The sequence below is a fragment of the Electrophorus electricus genome, chromosome 25 (genome assembly GCF_041902795.1).
Source record: "Electrophorus electricus isolate QZ-2024a chromosome 25, ASM4190279v1, whole genome shotgun sequence".
Classification (NCBI taxonomy): domain Eukaryota; kingdom Metazoa; phylum Chordata; class Actinopteri; order Gymnotiformes; family Gymnotidae; genus Electrophorus; species Electrophorus electricus.
In genome coordinates this window covers 2,147,748-2,163,737 of record NC_137521.1, presented here as the reverse complement: position 1 = coordinate 2,163,737, position 15,990 = coordinate 2,147,748, and the positions used below count along the sequence as shown (strand labels likewise).

General features: G+C 45.6%; 1 protein-coding gene across 3 annotated transcripts in view; it reads right to left on the bottom strand.

Moving 5' to 3' along the window:
* Positions 1 to 15,990, bottom strand: part of fbxl17 (F-box and leucine-rich repeat protein 17) — a 171,471-nt gene that overhangs the window by 30,271 nt on the left and 125,210 nt on the right. For 2 of the 3 annotated variants that reach the window (XM_081707612.1, XM_081707613.1), the window contains one exon: positions 3,926 to 15,944. The exons of the other annotated variant lie outside the window; for it this stretch is intronic. In XM_081707612.1, coding sequence (XP_081563738.1) covers positions 15,511 to 15,944 — 434 coding nt within the window. In that variant the 3' untranslated portion in view covers positions 3,926 to 15,510. Of the gene's footprint in view, positions 1 to 3,925; positions 15,945 to 15,990 lie in introns of those variants that run through there. 3 annotated transcript variants of the gene reach the window in all.

Below are 15,990 nucleotides of genomic sequence, written 5' to 3'. Positions count from 1 at the left end.
GAAGAGTGAGGGTGCTTGTGTCAGAGATAACAACTCTTGTGGCATTACCTTCAACTATATATTTTTTTTCCACTTTCCACCAGTGAGTCTAGCTTAGCATGGAAGGCTCTGGTATCTCTTCTATGATGAGGGTCTGTCATTTTGAATGAAATGAAGACAGACTTCACACACACACATATTTTATATATATATATATATATATAGTCTTATTAATAGATTATTTAGGGCTTGGCAACAGCTCAAGATAAATGTGTTTTACTCCTTGTGCACACATGGGTGAAAGTTCCATCTCTCCTTCTCAGAAGGACAGATGTTAAAATACATTAACGCTCTCAAAAGGATTTTCGTTTGACAATGAAAGCGTACAGGTCTGGAAGTGCGCCTCTATCATTTAAAGCTGTTCGGCAGATAACTCCGACAGAGCCATTTCCTTTAGGTGAGGAAGTGCACTTCTTTATAGCCATAAACCGGGCTAATTTAAATAACTATTCCCATCCTGCCGGAGACTTAAGCTCTATTTATTGGACCATCACGTTTCCCATATCAGGCTGTTTGCGGAGCTGAGGAAAAGGGAAAGGTTTGACAAAAAGCTTGGAAAAGGGGGTGAGGCTCGAGGTGGGGGTGGCCGGAGAGGAACGGGTTAACGAGATACAAAGCCTAGCAAACAAAAGCAGCGGGAAGTGCTGATGAACCCTCACCACAGAAAAAACGTGAGGTAAGCCAATGGATACAGACAGGCCCCTGTTGGCAGACGGATGAGAGCAAGGCTTGGATAAGGGCATGGCTAATTTGAGGCACACCTTTCATGCACGCGAGGCCCTGGCCACTAGATGAATCGAGTGGAAGGAGACTCAATCCGAAGGCCTGTCTGCGCGACTGTACCTAATAATAACCGAGCACTTCCGCTACTCTACTGACTGCATTCGTGCAGGGTTTCTCTCCTCACTCTCTGAAACCCACTGTCCTACTGTCTCAACTGTGACTCGTCTGATTTCCTGCATCACGCTCGTCACGCAGCCAAGTTTTTCTGCAAATAAATTACCAGCAACTTCTTTCTCCTACATGTGGATGGGGAAAAGAGAGGGAAAAAAATGAAAACAAGAACAGAAAAACAAACAATATGGTGCCAGCAGATGTGTTTTTACAAATGCTGTTTGGCTTAACAGCCAATGCAATTATCCCATCCCCCAAACCCCCACCATGCTAAGAGGCACACCTCAAACCTGCCTCCTTTTGAACTCTGAACTCCAGACCATCTGATGTGTTCAATGGCCTTCAATTTCTCAAAGCCACAAGACCATGCAGACAACTGAGCAGCTGAAACATCACTCCACAGATAAGGGCCAGGGGAACAGAACTGCCCTCTTTCGCCACTGCTAATTGCATTCACAGAGACACCCAGCTGCACTACATGGCACAGCTGAGACTCAAACTTGTATCTTCATGGCATGGCACTGCTGGGTCAGCCACTCTGAAAGCACATATGTTAATGTAAATGCATATAAATGCAGATATGTTAATGTACCTTAGGTGATCCCTACTATACTGCCCAGCCTGATGGTGGCCTGCCTGCTGGACCCTTTTCCAAAGAATATGGTGTTTATAAATATCTCTGCCTTAATTCGTGCAGCGATCGTTGTAGATACGATTTGTGAGAAACAGGCAATGGAAACAAATGGATATTAAGAAGGTCCACACCTAATTAAAAGCTACTGCTGTTGAACACAACAGAACCACAAATAAGGCATTTGTTATTGGTCTCGGTGTAAGACAAAAAGAACATTAGGCTAATTCATTCTATAGATGCCAAGTGGCATTAATCCCAACTGTAGTATCTGTGCAGGCTGCACTCAGACGAGCTCTTCTGTGAACTGCGCGGAAAAGATGACAATCCATGTCTCCTTTCATCTAAGCCCCAGCCCCCCGTGATTAAAAGGGGGAAGCGTGCCTCGGAGGTGACACGTTTAGCAGCGACTTCAGTGCCTTCGCTTTTCTTTTCGGCTGGCACTTCTCTCGTTGCGTCGCTTGAAACGTGGCCAGCCACGTACTCGGGAGTGGGTGGGTGGGGGTGGGGGGGTGTTGTAATGAGGAGCCTTAGAAGAAGCCGCTGGGAAGATCGGGAGCGAGTCAGGCTGGGACCATACAGGCAGAGAGAGTGGTGGTGTGGTGGTGGTGTTGGGGGTGATAAAAGGCTTTAGACCAATTACAAGAGAGTATAAGTAGATAAAGAAGCAGCGCTGGTGTGAATATTAACACATTCACTGTACAATCTACTAAAAGCCATTATTGGAAAAAATAAATGTCATGGTACAGGTTTATAACGCAGCGCTCAAGCCAGAGCCTGTGGAAGCCCCAGAAATGTATATATGACTAGACTTGGTGATGAAGCTGGACCAAAATCCCCTTTCTCCTATAGACCTGTGAAGTCATGCTGTCAGGAGCTAGGTGTCTGCGTTTAGGATGAGCTCAGTTTAGGTGAGTTACCATGGAGCATGTACATATGAAGCAATATTCATATTTGGTTTTTTGGGAAAAACACCACAAAGCCAAAATTCCATTTGAGGGGACAACATGGACAATAAACTAGACCAGTAGATTTTGTTTGTTTTTGTCAGTCTTTAAAAAAAAATTACCTTTGACAAAAAGATGAATTAGACCCTAAATCTGAGGGAGCACATAGGCTTCGTTCTTGCTGATTGATTGGTTTAATATTTTGTGTTTATTTAAAATTAGATCAATTGGGTCCAACTGTAAATACATTTTTGTAGAAATGACATAAAATGTAAAGATAATGGGTCAAATTCATAAAACCTACCTCCAGAAACTGCTGCCTCATTTTGTCCTCATTTGCAAATGAAATTAGTGATTCTGCCTGATGGCAAATGTGCCTATAAGGAGCTGATGTGGATTAGATTATTTTTCTCTAACAGTGTTTGATTACACATGCAAGTTACACACGCAAGCCATCAACACACATTCAGCTAATTGAGAAATGTATTTGAAAGGCTGTTTTTCGTTTGTTCGGAGTGATGACGGCAAACTTTGCGACTGCAACTACACAAAATAGGAGTAGAAGTAAGAAAAAAAGAAGGGGGAGGTGACTTGTTGAGCAGGATCTCAGAATGCCGTAAACTTTTGCCGTAAGAAGTAGCAGTTTAATCACGTATCACTAGTTGCATGAGCAGGGCTAGGCAGTCGCCTGTATCTTGGCATGGGTATTTAATATGCATGGTCTCATTTACATGTCAACTTTGATTGGCTTTCACCTAGGGCACAAGTGAGTTTAGCACAGCAAAAAGTTGACACCGATGCTATTTATCGCCATGGTAACTTTACGAATAGGAATTCAATACCGTGTTGCACTTTTTGCATTACCGTCAAGGTTTATGAATCTGGCCCAATGTGTAATTTCAGAAATGAAAATTACGATGAAATGAAGAAAGGAGGGAATGGTTTAGGTTATGGCCTTTTGCAGGCATTTTTGAATGTGTGCAAAATACCGGTCACCTAGATTTTTCTCCCCCAAAACATCTCTAAATCATTGAAAAGCAGCATATTTAAGATCGTGGCACATCGGTCTGATAGCAGTCAAAAAAAAAAAAAGAAGGTTCGATGGCCTTCCTTGGGTTGTGTTTACTTTGGACTTTGGACTTGCCACAACACATCGCTCACTTCAGGTAAGAGAAATTGCAGCCAAGCAAAAGGGGTTACGGATTGGCACAAACATCTGGTGAGTTTAATGTTCTTGGAAGTCAAACAAGCGAACACCCAGCACCTCCTCCTTCAGTGTTTGTGTTTTAAATCCTCTTTTCCCATAAATCATCACTGCATGAGTTTCACACCATTAAAGAAACCAGAGAATATTTTAAGACCATTTCTGTGTTAATAATTAATGGAAGGTTACACCACCAAACACAAGGAAAAAGCGTTTTGCTAAGTTTTAATAATCATATAAGCATGTACAATAACAAGCATACCATGACAACAGAAATCACATAACGGTGAGAAATAATATATCAACTGCATATAATTTGTATGGCCTTGTTTTTTGCCTACTGCTTGGGAAAAGTATTTTTCATGGCAATAAATCATACTTTGCACTAGGTAGAAACTAGACTTCTTGGAACGATAATCACTGTCAATTTGGTTCCAAAAATTGCCTCACTGTTTACATGAAAGCATGACAAAAAGTTTCATTTTGCTTCATGACATGTTTGTAAGGAGGCTTACGGACAAAGGAACAATTAAAAAAAAAAAACCTGCCCAGACAAACTTTGTCCTTTTTTTTTATACTGCCTTTCCAAAACAGAAACATCTTTTGGTTTGGTACTATTTCAAGCTGTTTGAAAGCTTGACATAACTCTTCTGAAAAGTCTGATTAATGATTCAACTCTGCTAAGATGTTTCTCAGTGACCTTGCTGGGTATGCCTTGACATCAGGGAGATGTACTATTAAGATCCGTGTTAAATCACAGGGTCCCGTTCGGTGTCTAAGAGTAAAGAGTAAACGTACGGTGCTCGGTCTGGCACTGTGTCACTGTCTGCATGATCAGATGCCCACTATCAGCCTTCCCCGCGAAACGCCGCACGTGTCCATCAAATCAAGCGACTGGCCGCATCGTCTGCTCTGCTTGTGTCTTACAATCATCCATCTTCTTAAGACGTCTGAAAGGATTGTGTCCTACAGATGCATCTACTCCAGAGGGATACATCCAGTTACCACAGTCATCTCTTGCCTGTGTTTCATGGCTTTATAAGGTGCAGGGGGCTGCACAAACATTCACGCTAACGCGCTTAGAGATGCCCACTGCCAACGATGGCTTCAACCGACACCAAGAAAAACAGGTGACTCGGTGCAAATGAATATTTGAGCATTTTGCTCTGGCACTTAAAGCCTGGCAGCTGACCCTGATCTCAGTTTTTCCACCCACTGCCCAACACCACCCCCACCCCCCAACCCCCAGGAGACTTTTAAGCAAATGAAAGTCAAGGCCAATGGAAACACAGCGCCACAGCTGTGGTCTGCAGGCTCTCTGCTTGACAGGTGAGCAAGGTCTGCACGGAGCACAAGGAGTTACTCTGTTCCGCACGGCACTCGGGGACGGACCACCTCCGTTCTGAGTGCCGCGATTACATCCGCCGTCTGCCACGTTTCGCTTCTACCCGCGGCTTCCTTAACGGGGAAGGGCCACGCGCTGACATGGACCATATGGTGCGCATTAAACGAACTTCAGCAGATCTTTCTGGACACTAATAAATGCAATCAGGTCCATACCAAAGTCAAAAATAGTCCCGGACAATAAGGGCCCTTGGACTTGAATTGCTGTGTGGGTCCACAATAATATATGCACTCCAAGTAAATATAAATAACGCACACCCAGTCCCTCAGATTAGCCCACATAATCCAAATCCTAATCCAGTTTTCTGCCCAGATCACCAAGGCCCAAGTAAGGCCCAAGACAAACGTCTCCTCCCAATCCCGGTTGCTCTTCTGCTGCCGAGCTCAGGGCCAGTGGAATCGTGGGTGGGAGGCGAGGAGCAGGAACTCCGGGGCCGGTCGGGTCCGTCAGCCTGCGGCTCAGCGGTACCTCCTCCTAAACACTGCTGCTGACATCCATTAACTGTTCCACCTGACTGATCCCGCAAGAAACATTTCAATAAACTGCTCTTAATTAACATGCATGCTGATTAGAATGTCATGTTCCAGAATAAGCTGCAATCTGTCTTCCTGTCATCAAAGTTAATGGATTTTTTTTTCTCCCCCAAGTTCTGTGAAACGGCCGGGGCGAGGCTGCCCAGCAAGAACCGGAGCGGAATAATAAGGAGCTGCAGAGGAGTCCGGTGTAAAGAGGTTGATACAGGGAGACAGAAAAGGGGAGCAAAATTCCATTAAATCCATTGGGGAATTAACCAATTATGGCAAAAGGTACACGTTGTGATTTCAGAGCCGCAAAGTGGTTACCACTTAATTTGCTGTAAAGCTCTAAAAATTCCATCACTGTTCAAACTCCTGCATGGAGCCCCAGAAGCTGAAGACCAGAGCACCAATAAGCAAAATCTGAGAACAATCCACAGATACGGCCTGGTGATAACCGAGATATTAAGCCATTAAAAAAAGATGAAATAAACAAACAAGTGATAAAAATCATTATTTGTGACAATAAACACAAATATTTGGTAGACCACACCCGCTAGAACAGCGAGATGCACTCTTCTCGTGATCTCCTGAGACGGCACAGGTTCTCACTGCGCTCTCAAGTTTGTTGAACAGTTTTAGCACAGTGGTAAAATACCAAGATTTCATAAATGGAAAAAAAACCTTTAGTTATTTTGTCACTTAATTATCTTATAAAACAGGTCTTATAATTTGAACATGTTTCTAAATCTTGCTATGATGCTTAATTAGAGTGTGGCTATGTTAGCATTCAAAAGCAATTTACTGTATGCCTATTTGCCTACAGTGTGTAACAGACGAGGCCTGCATAAAAAAACACACATTCAAAAATAAGTTCACTAGGGTGTTTTACCATGTGATTAATGAGTATATTAGTGAGTGTCTTCACGTGTCAATTGTTTTGCTATTCTGACACAGGCACCTAGGACCACCTTTTCTTATATTTAACAACAAAAGAAATGCACATCCAATGAATTCAATGATTAATTCATTCCTTCATTCGTTCCTTCATCCACAATTTCATTCGTAGTTTTTTTGGGGGGGTTTTTTCCCAACAGTGGGTCATTGTAAGAAAATGTCAAAACCAAAGTTAAGGCAAAGTTTTGTGTAGCAATGTGTCGTGCGTATGTTGCATGTGTGTGTGTGAGTGAGTGAGCACAAGCGCGTGAGAGCCCGAGAGGGAGACGGGGAGGGGGAAAATGAGTGAGAGGGAGCGATGGAGAAAAGAGTGTAGAGGAGAGTTAGCACAATTCATAGACAGCAGAAGTGTTGCTCCAAAGAGCCTTCTCCAAATTCTGCCCATGTTCCCCAAAAGAGCCGGTGTAATTTAAGGCCTGTCACGGCAGCGAGAGTTTTGGGCCCCATGACGAGCCAGAGGCAGTGGCACTGCTGACAGCCTGAGCAGGTGGGCCCAAGCTGGGGTTTAATTGGTGAGGAACGTCCCGCACCTCCCCCACCTCCGCCTTTTGCCCACCGACATCATCTTTCCCAGCATGCTCAGCGCCGAGGTCAGGGAAGAGTGGGGGCTTTGGCTCTCTGCCAGCACCACGCTGGAGGCCAGAGAGGTACAGGTTCACTGGAGCAGCAACAGCTCTCAGCAACTCTGCGCCTCGAGCCCGAAGAGGGAGCGCAGAGTGTATGTGTATGAAGTATGCTCAGGGGGTGTGTGCAGGGAGTGAGTGCAGAGAGTGAGCGCAGGGAGTGAGCGCTTCTAACAGCTAACAGCTAAACTAACAGCTCTGAAACCACAAGTCTGTGATAGTCACATTTTATGGCATTCAAACAACAGTACACGAGTGACATCTCTCCACTGCTAACTCTGGCTAAAGAACATAAATAAATATATACATAAATAAAAACTAATACTTTTTTAAATTCAAAGATTTACTTTGATTTGGAGTGAGAAATGTACTTCTTACCATGGCGAATTTATTTTCCATTCTTGACAAACCTTTCCCTACTGCACATCTTTTAGCTGTACATTTTTTAACATTTGTATTGTGGCGCGAGATACGACGAGCGGCAGTGCATATTACAATGATTACCTATACAGTCAAGATTACAGGGTCTGTTCAGGGTCTCCGTTTCAAAACACACAGCAACCTGATCTCCGACAGGTGTTACGACACCGCAACAACCACAGGAGGCTTTGTTGCTTTGGCAGAACCAGGCTACTGATATAAACACAAAGAAAAGGAACAAGAAGAAAACAAAGAAACGCTGCAAAATTCAAAGGCGTCACATTAAGCGCCGCACGAGTTTGAATAACCGTGCTGACTGCTTTCATTCTAGAGAGATGCGTGCACACAGACCCGGCACAGCTAATGCAGAAAGCCTTCACTTCATTCACCAGCAACTATCAAGGTCAGACGAAGGGTAAGGTGGTGAAGGTTGACCTCTGGCGTGAGTCTCTGCGGCTTTTTCACAATCTCTTAAGGGTTAGGCATGAGTTTTCAGCAATCCTTCATTGTTTGTAGAGGTTAATAAGGTAACGCCAGCTCGGGAAATACAGGTTTACGGATAAAAAGAGGGAGGCTGACTAACAGCCAAGGAAAACAAATATATATTCATGGGCTGGTTAGAAAATACTCTGTCTGCTGTAAGATTACTGAGGATCTGGTTGAGCCTACCTGACATATATATGTATATATATTCTACTTACATTTGTATGATAAGAAATCTGTTCATATTCATGTAGGCGCAACTCAGTTGAATTCGGCTCGGGCCGATCCTGGTCCGCTCAGAGCCGTAATTCCCGGCCCAGGAAATCCGGTCTGTGTTTTTTTAGCCTGTCGATGGTGGGTGGGGTCTCCACGGGATCGGTGTGTTAAGGAAACAAGGGCAGAGTATGGCCTTAACCTGCGGGAACCGTGAAGTGGCTGGTAAGATGGTACGCTGGGAGCCATCAGCGCTTACGTAACTCGGAGGCTTCGCATCCATCTCGGGCAAGGCAGAAGTCTGGCATATGGGAGCCATCAGTTGTTACAAATTAAACCTGAGCCTCATGCTCTGCATATTTTGGCTTTTTGGGGGGGGGGTTTTCTCCCTGCTGTCGCATGAGCTCACAAAGGGTTCCGAAACTAGTTCAACTACAACACAAAAATACCACCTGGGAAAAGTTTGTGATCAGGATGTTAGTGGGCTGAAATGCCCGAATAAAACTGGGGGGAGGCGGGCAGAAAAGTTTATAAGGAAGATGGACGTGGTTGAGTCAGTGGGCTTTGCAGGCCTGTGTGTTTGTTTTGTTTTGTTGTATGAATATTCAGTGCATACTCAGTGCATATTAATGAATACTCAGTGCATATTAATGAATACTCAGTGCGGACTCAGGGTGTCTTCAGCTGTAGCGAGGACAAGACAGACTGACAGCATGAGTGAGAGAATTTCAGAGAGACTTTAGCCTCAGTTTAACAGCAACACACAGAGCACACAACATCCAGCATCACTGCCGCGGACCTTTGTTCTGAAACACACGCAGACGACACATTCCCAAGCCAAGGTGAGAAAGAAAGCATCGAAGCTTTAGACAGGACACAGTCAGTACATGTGCAAGATGGAAGCATGGGTTAGAATGACTTCTTTTACCTTTTTAAAAATGGCAAATAACTTTCAGGATTCCGCTTAGGTCTAGCCGAAAGCGGAAGGTTCTGAACATATGGGGAGCGTCTCCCTCCCCCCCGCTACACATCATACGCACCGAGTAGGCAGAAGACTCTGATTACTCTGCTCAGCCGAAATGGGCCTGACAACGCAGCGTGCCTTGATTCGAGCTACAGGGGGGTGGAGATGGCGAGCCGTGCGGGCCCGGTGGGCCGGGGGCCGCCACCCGCCGACCGCGGACGGGAGAGGTTGGCCCCCGCTACCGCTAACGAGCGAACAACATCCCAGCGGCACGCGATCCTCTGTCGAGCTCTCATCACCAGCGAGCGGTGTGAGGCTCCAACCCCGCCCCTCCGCCACTCGCGCGAGGCCGTTATCGAGCGGGCGGGCGCATAATCGACAGCTTTACCCCCTACGCTCCGCCCGCGCCGCGCTACACCGGCCTCCTGAGGTCATACGTCTGATTGAGCCGTCTCCACCGAACGCGTCACGTGCTGTTGTTGTGGGGGTGTTGTGGGCACACAGGTGAGGGGATGCAGGGAGCTTGTTTTGGGGACTGAGCAGGAATTCACCTCGCGCAGTGCTATCGGTCGTCACGTTTTGCAAAGGGGGCGGAGTGGTCCATAAGGTGGAGAACAGCGTAGTTTAAAGGCGTTGCTGAACGGACTAATATACAGTGCCACTGCTCTCAGGTACTAGTTGTATTCTTATTATTTATCAATTTAGCTATAATCAGTGGGGTCGAACGTTGTACGTGTATTAGGCAGTGAGAGCTAACTGACTTTGGTTAGGTATGTTTTGAAGTAAGGAAAACCGCACATTAAGTGGAAATCTGTAATTACACAGACCAGCCCTCGATATCGATCAGCTCTGGTGTGTGTTTCTTAGATGGCTCGTGCCAGGGGACAGAGCACTGAAACGACTGCATGTATGATTCAGCAATTAGTGGCTTTTTGATCCAGTCTTGCAAAGAGGATCTGTTGTAAACAACAAATCATTTAACAGTTAGTTGAAAGGTTGTAAACAACAAAGTTAACATCTAACAGTTTTATGCAAATAGTGCTGAAATAATGCCTGGCACTGATAAACAATTAGTAAACAATTAGTATCTTGCAATTTGGAAGAAAAAATTATTGGGGGAAAAAATAAGGGTCAAATGGATAAACTATTAATTATAATAACTTATTACAGTGACTAAAAATGAACATTATTATGCTGACTTACTTTAAATTTTTATGTTTAATATAAATATGTGTAAATGTGATTTACATTGCTTGAAGAATCAACAACCCATTAAACTCTTCTCTTCAAAAATGCAGATATCGGTAGTGAACTACCCAAAGGGCACTACTGGGTCAACAGAACGTCTGCATTTCATTAATTCATTTCAGTCCCGCCTCATCTCTCTCACCTCATTAAACATATAACAACCAATTATTCAACAGTCTTTATGCAAATAGCCTTGGAATAACAGCCGCCACTAGTAAACAATTAGCATCTTCCAAATCAGAAAACAATTTTCTTGAAGAAATTAAATTTCACAGGACAATTAAGTAATAGGACATCTAAAATATAATGATCTATAATTGTGAATTTGATTACTTGTCGCAAATGCTTCCCGGTTGATTACTACCTGGTGACGACTGTAGACGACCCACAGATAGCCCAAGACACCGGGTATCTCCCCTGATAATGCTCTGCCAGGCTTGTAATTAAAGCTGAATCATTTAGGGAAAAGATCGGATTGTTTTAGCTGTGCAATATCACGACTGTGATTTCATGACTGTGTTTCATTAAGAATCTTGACAAATGTTGTCGCAAACACGTAATTAAAATGAAAACTACTCGCCAGCAACTAAGAACTGCATCCTGTCTAAACTGTAGGGAGAAGTCTGAGAAGCCATTTTCAATTTCTGCCTGGCTTGGGCTCTTGCTGCATTGGGTCCTGTGAAAGGTGCTCGATGAGGACAGATTAGGGCACGTAGGAGGTGCTCGGGCGATGTTTACATTACACCCTGCGTCTGTGATCGTTATACGCACATTTTATCACCTTAACGGCCACTATTGACCAGGCAAAAGAGGAGGACAGATGGCAAGGCAAGGTCGGAAGAAAGCAACGTTACTGGACACAGCCGACCCACGGAGAACTCGTGTGTCAAGTTCCTTTTTGGTCTCACCTACTGAATGGCAGTGGGGTGCTCGTGTAAACCCTGCAGGGAGAACAGCAGGCACAGGGCTCTGGCCAGTCTGACCGAGTCCACCAGATGACGTACGAAGGCGGAAGAAGCCTGGAAGGTGGTCCGCTATACAAAGCTGCATCCTGTCAGGTTATTAATCGTGATTGAGAATAGGCAAAATAAGGACATTTTGTTTTTACGACGTGTACGATGGAGGAGAAACCGCTGGGTCGGCCTTGGCCGTTCGCTCACATTCCGAACACAAGCAACAGCCAGCAAACGTTTTTCCTGAAACTTTTAAAGCGATTATTCAGACCTGCTTGCCAAGAAACCAACAAACGAGATAGTTGTTGACCAGAAATAAATAAATAAAACAAAAATCAATAAATGAATATATAAAAGCATTATTTTAACATTTTAAACAAGGAATCAATCACAGATTCAACTGTCAAACACATCTCCACAAAGCTCCTGTCCGGCTAAATCTTGGCGGTGAAGTGTGAACAGCTCGGGGAGGGATTCCAAGTCACCTCGGAGCAGCGGGGGGTCCTCGCCATTGACCACCTACCAGGAGCTCGGGAGTGCGGCACCCTCGTTCCGCATGAAGGGGTAGGGCGATGGAACAAAAAACGCGCGGGGCGGGGAGAGAGGCGGGCGCAGAATCACGCGGCTAATTTGATTAAATCGGTTACAGTCGGCTCGGGCGTTTTTCGGAAGCTTAGCGGCGACTTACGCTTACACCTGTTTAAGAGCATCCAAACGCTTTGATGCGCGACAGGCGGGCGGCGTCGGGGAGAAATCCGCACTCGGTGAAATATCTGTGCAATTTCCTCAGCGCACAAGGCTCCTGGGCTCCTCGTGAGAGCGAGACAGAGGGGGGGATAAAAAACGAATTGTCCACATTAGTCACAGAAGCGGTAATAAGAGTGCCGCCTCTTTTTTTTTAAGTGACAAGCTTGGCCGGTAATGGAGAGAGAGAGAGAGAGAGAGAGAGAGAGAGAATATGGAAAAAAAAGACTGGCATAGCACAGGGCTGGTGTTATTGCTTCCTGTGGGGCTGTTAGGCGTTGTTGCTATTAGAGGACGGCGTGTGGTGGTGTCGGAGCTGCAGGGGTCAAGCTGGGGTCACAGACACGACCCTAAAGGCCACGACCCGCACATCCCAGCGTCCTCCCTCTGCGAGCCGCCAGATCGGCCTTCCTGTGCGGATTTAGGCGTGAAATCACCAAGGTTGCTGGATCGCTGCCAACGCTAAGCTGGGCCAGCTCTTATTTTTAAGTTAAAACGAGAGCGTTGTTTGTTGAGACGTTAAATGCTGTGATCTTCAAGAAGGGAGAGCAATCCGGAGATGAGCTCGCGTTTTCTAAAGAAGTTGCCCTCATAAATGACTGGGATCCAGCGATTTATACGCACCTGACACTGGTCCATCACTCAGAACGTACATCTTTGCTAAAGCTCACTCACCTCCTGCATCCAGTCACTCTCTTCTAATGTGTAGCCCTGGATACCGCTGTCAGGGCATGTCCTACGCGTGGCAGGACATAGCGCGACTAACGCAGCCTTCTGATACCAGTGGCCTATGCAACAGAAACGCACATAAATCTGCTGTGATTCACAAATGCTTATCAGTGCATTTTAGCTCAGACCTAACATTCAGGTCAGCTGCCTCATAGGAAGACCATTGCATTCAGGCACCACAACGATTTTTGGTGCTATAGACCATGTTTTGTTGATGTCTGGAGGGCTTGTGATATTGCATCTAATTCCCACTGGCTTGGTTACATTGATTTGCTGAGGAAAAATAACACATTTTATGATTGTCTACCACCAAGTGTACCCATGCTCAGCAAATCCAACATGCATCCTGCCTCTTTTTTATTTGGCCTTCAGGACCGCAGAGGAAAGTTATGAATTTTCACTGCAGTAAAAAGAGATATTGCACAATCATTTTATAGCGATTGGAGTCAGAGCTGGGAAATAATGAATTCCCCCAAGTCCATTTCGGTTCTACATAGAGAAGCCCCATAACAGTGTCTTTAAATTGCTTTGTCAATGCTAACACTAGTCCACACACTACGCTCCTGAGCGCCAATCATTTGTGTGTATTATAATACCGGCATAAAATTAGATTTAGCATTCATCAGGCTTGACGACCTTGTCTCAGGTTGCCTCAGAAGTAAGACGAATCGGCCGGCTAAATTTGCAGAAGATACTAAAGATACACTAGTCAACGACATACTAAATAGAACGATTTCATTTTCATTTTGTGTAACGCTGGCCTCCCTTGAGGTGAGCATTCTCTGCGTAGGAGTTATGTATGTGATTATTTTGTGATTACAAGTCCTTTGGTCCAAATAATGCTTTTATCCACAACCTTGCAGTAGCTGAATGTCTGCACTGTGGCATGGGTGCTTTAAAATGAGCTGAGTCAGCTTTTTGGCATTATTTAGTAAGGAAAAGCTCTACTGGAGCAAGTATATCTGCAGCTCTGCCCCTGCGGGAAGACAACCTATTAGGAGGAAGTATGCAGCGCTGGTGCTGTGGCAAGGTTTCACTTTCAGTGTGCAGGTCTCCACTCTGTAATGGGTCTGTAACGCAGGCTGCCGATAATGAATTGTGGGCGAATCACAATACCCAGACGTTCGTTTGCACAAAAGCATATCAGTTGCTGTAATTGGAGCAGTGTGGAGCGGCGGGATGGGTACGGAGTGAGAAAGCAAACAGAACATGCGGACAAGTTGTGTGTGTGCGTGTGTGAGAGAGAGAGAGAAACTCCAGTTTTTTGGTTAGTGACACACACAGCTTCTTATCACTCAGACTACTCATTCACCAGTGACGCAAAACCTGCAGTACACTGAGAACTGAACAGCAGGGGTACCATGGTCACAGTGAGGGAGGCCTCATAATGCTCCACTATACAGCCACTGTGGCGCGAGCTGGCACCTTACAGGTGGACCAAAACAAACATGGCCAAAGCCAAGACAAAAGCCCGGCGTGACTATCAACTCTGTACACTGATGAAAGGATACTGGTCCTAAAAATTCTTTTACAAGTGTCAGGCCCTTTTTACGACCCTAACAATGAAATATCACTTATTATTAAATATCACTGTGCGAAAAAGTGATTTAAACCGACGCGTTTCCGTGATGAACCAAAACGTGCAGTAATGTTTATAATGCACAGAGATGCATAGTAAGCTACCCAACCTAAACTCACCTGATCTGACCCGTAGGAGCTCTGTTAATTAGAGCTAAAGGTTAAACGTGTGCTAACACCTACTGGCATTAGAACGAACAGACTCGGCTGGCCCGTGCTGTGCAAGTCAAAGACGTGCACTCCTGTGATTTATGAGCAGCGCAACTTCTCCGGCGAGTCCCGTCCGCTGTCGGAGAGCCGAGAAAAGTTGACGCCTGTCTGGAACGGCCCCGCTTGCCCCTGCGGCTCCCGAGAAGTATAACGGGGCTCACTGTAACTTCTTAGCTCAGACATAAAGACGGACAGGTGCCAGCAGCCCCGGCGGTGCAAAGCCCCCGAGCGTGGCTGGTCCCGGAAGCTCAGACGATGGCTTTTGGTCGCGGGCCGCTGGGAGGCGGTCGGAATGAATTATGGAACTTTGCTGCTGAAGTTTTCGATGACTCTCAAATCATTTCTGTGCATGAAAACCTTTGGAGATGTATGAAGGAGCATCGCTCTGACAGACACGCAGGAAGGAACTAAACAAAAGCAACTAAAAAAATGTCTGTGAGAATAATATACTGATATATTTTTAGATGGCCAAGTGGCCAGTCTGATGCAAAAGCTTGCAAGTCATTAGTAATGCACGCAGACTTAAGAGACATACTGATAGTCACTGAAGTGCACACACCCACACACTCCCTGCCCACACAAAGCTGTTACCCTCAGTGGCAAGAGCCTTAAATTTATGCATCCCCAAACAAAGCAGCCCTTTGTTGTCTGCTAACTGTGCCGTCTGATTAGGCACCATGCCTTTTAAACGATTTTCTCTGGCCAAACATGTAAAACAGGTGACTTTCTCAATTTCCACAAATGCTGCATCAATCATTCTTTGTGGAGATTAATCAATAAGCACAACAAACAGGGATCAGAGCCAGACGTGCTTGCATAAGCAGCTTTGCTCCTGCCTAACCGAAACTGTGACTCTTTCCACAGCCTGACAGTTCCTGCAAACGGCCACCTAATGAACGCACATGAAGACATCGGCGTCGCATCCGACTGTAAACGGAGGCTTTCATGCTTGGGGAAAAAAAAATCGCAGAGGAGCCCCTCGTGTACAGAACAGGGCGGGGGGACACAACGCGGCCTGGCCCCGTCCCACGGCCTCCTGCGGGCATCGTGGTGTAGCGCGGAGCGGAGTTCACCAAAGGAACAGGAGCATGGGTGGATGTCCGCCGTCATCTGAATCCCCTCGTGTGCTGGTTTACTTTGGCTAGCAGCAGCAAAGTCGCTGTGGCGACGGCTCCGGGGCTTGTGCTCTGGGAAAAAAAAAAAAAAAGCCTGTAGCTGTGGCCCGGCGTGTCG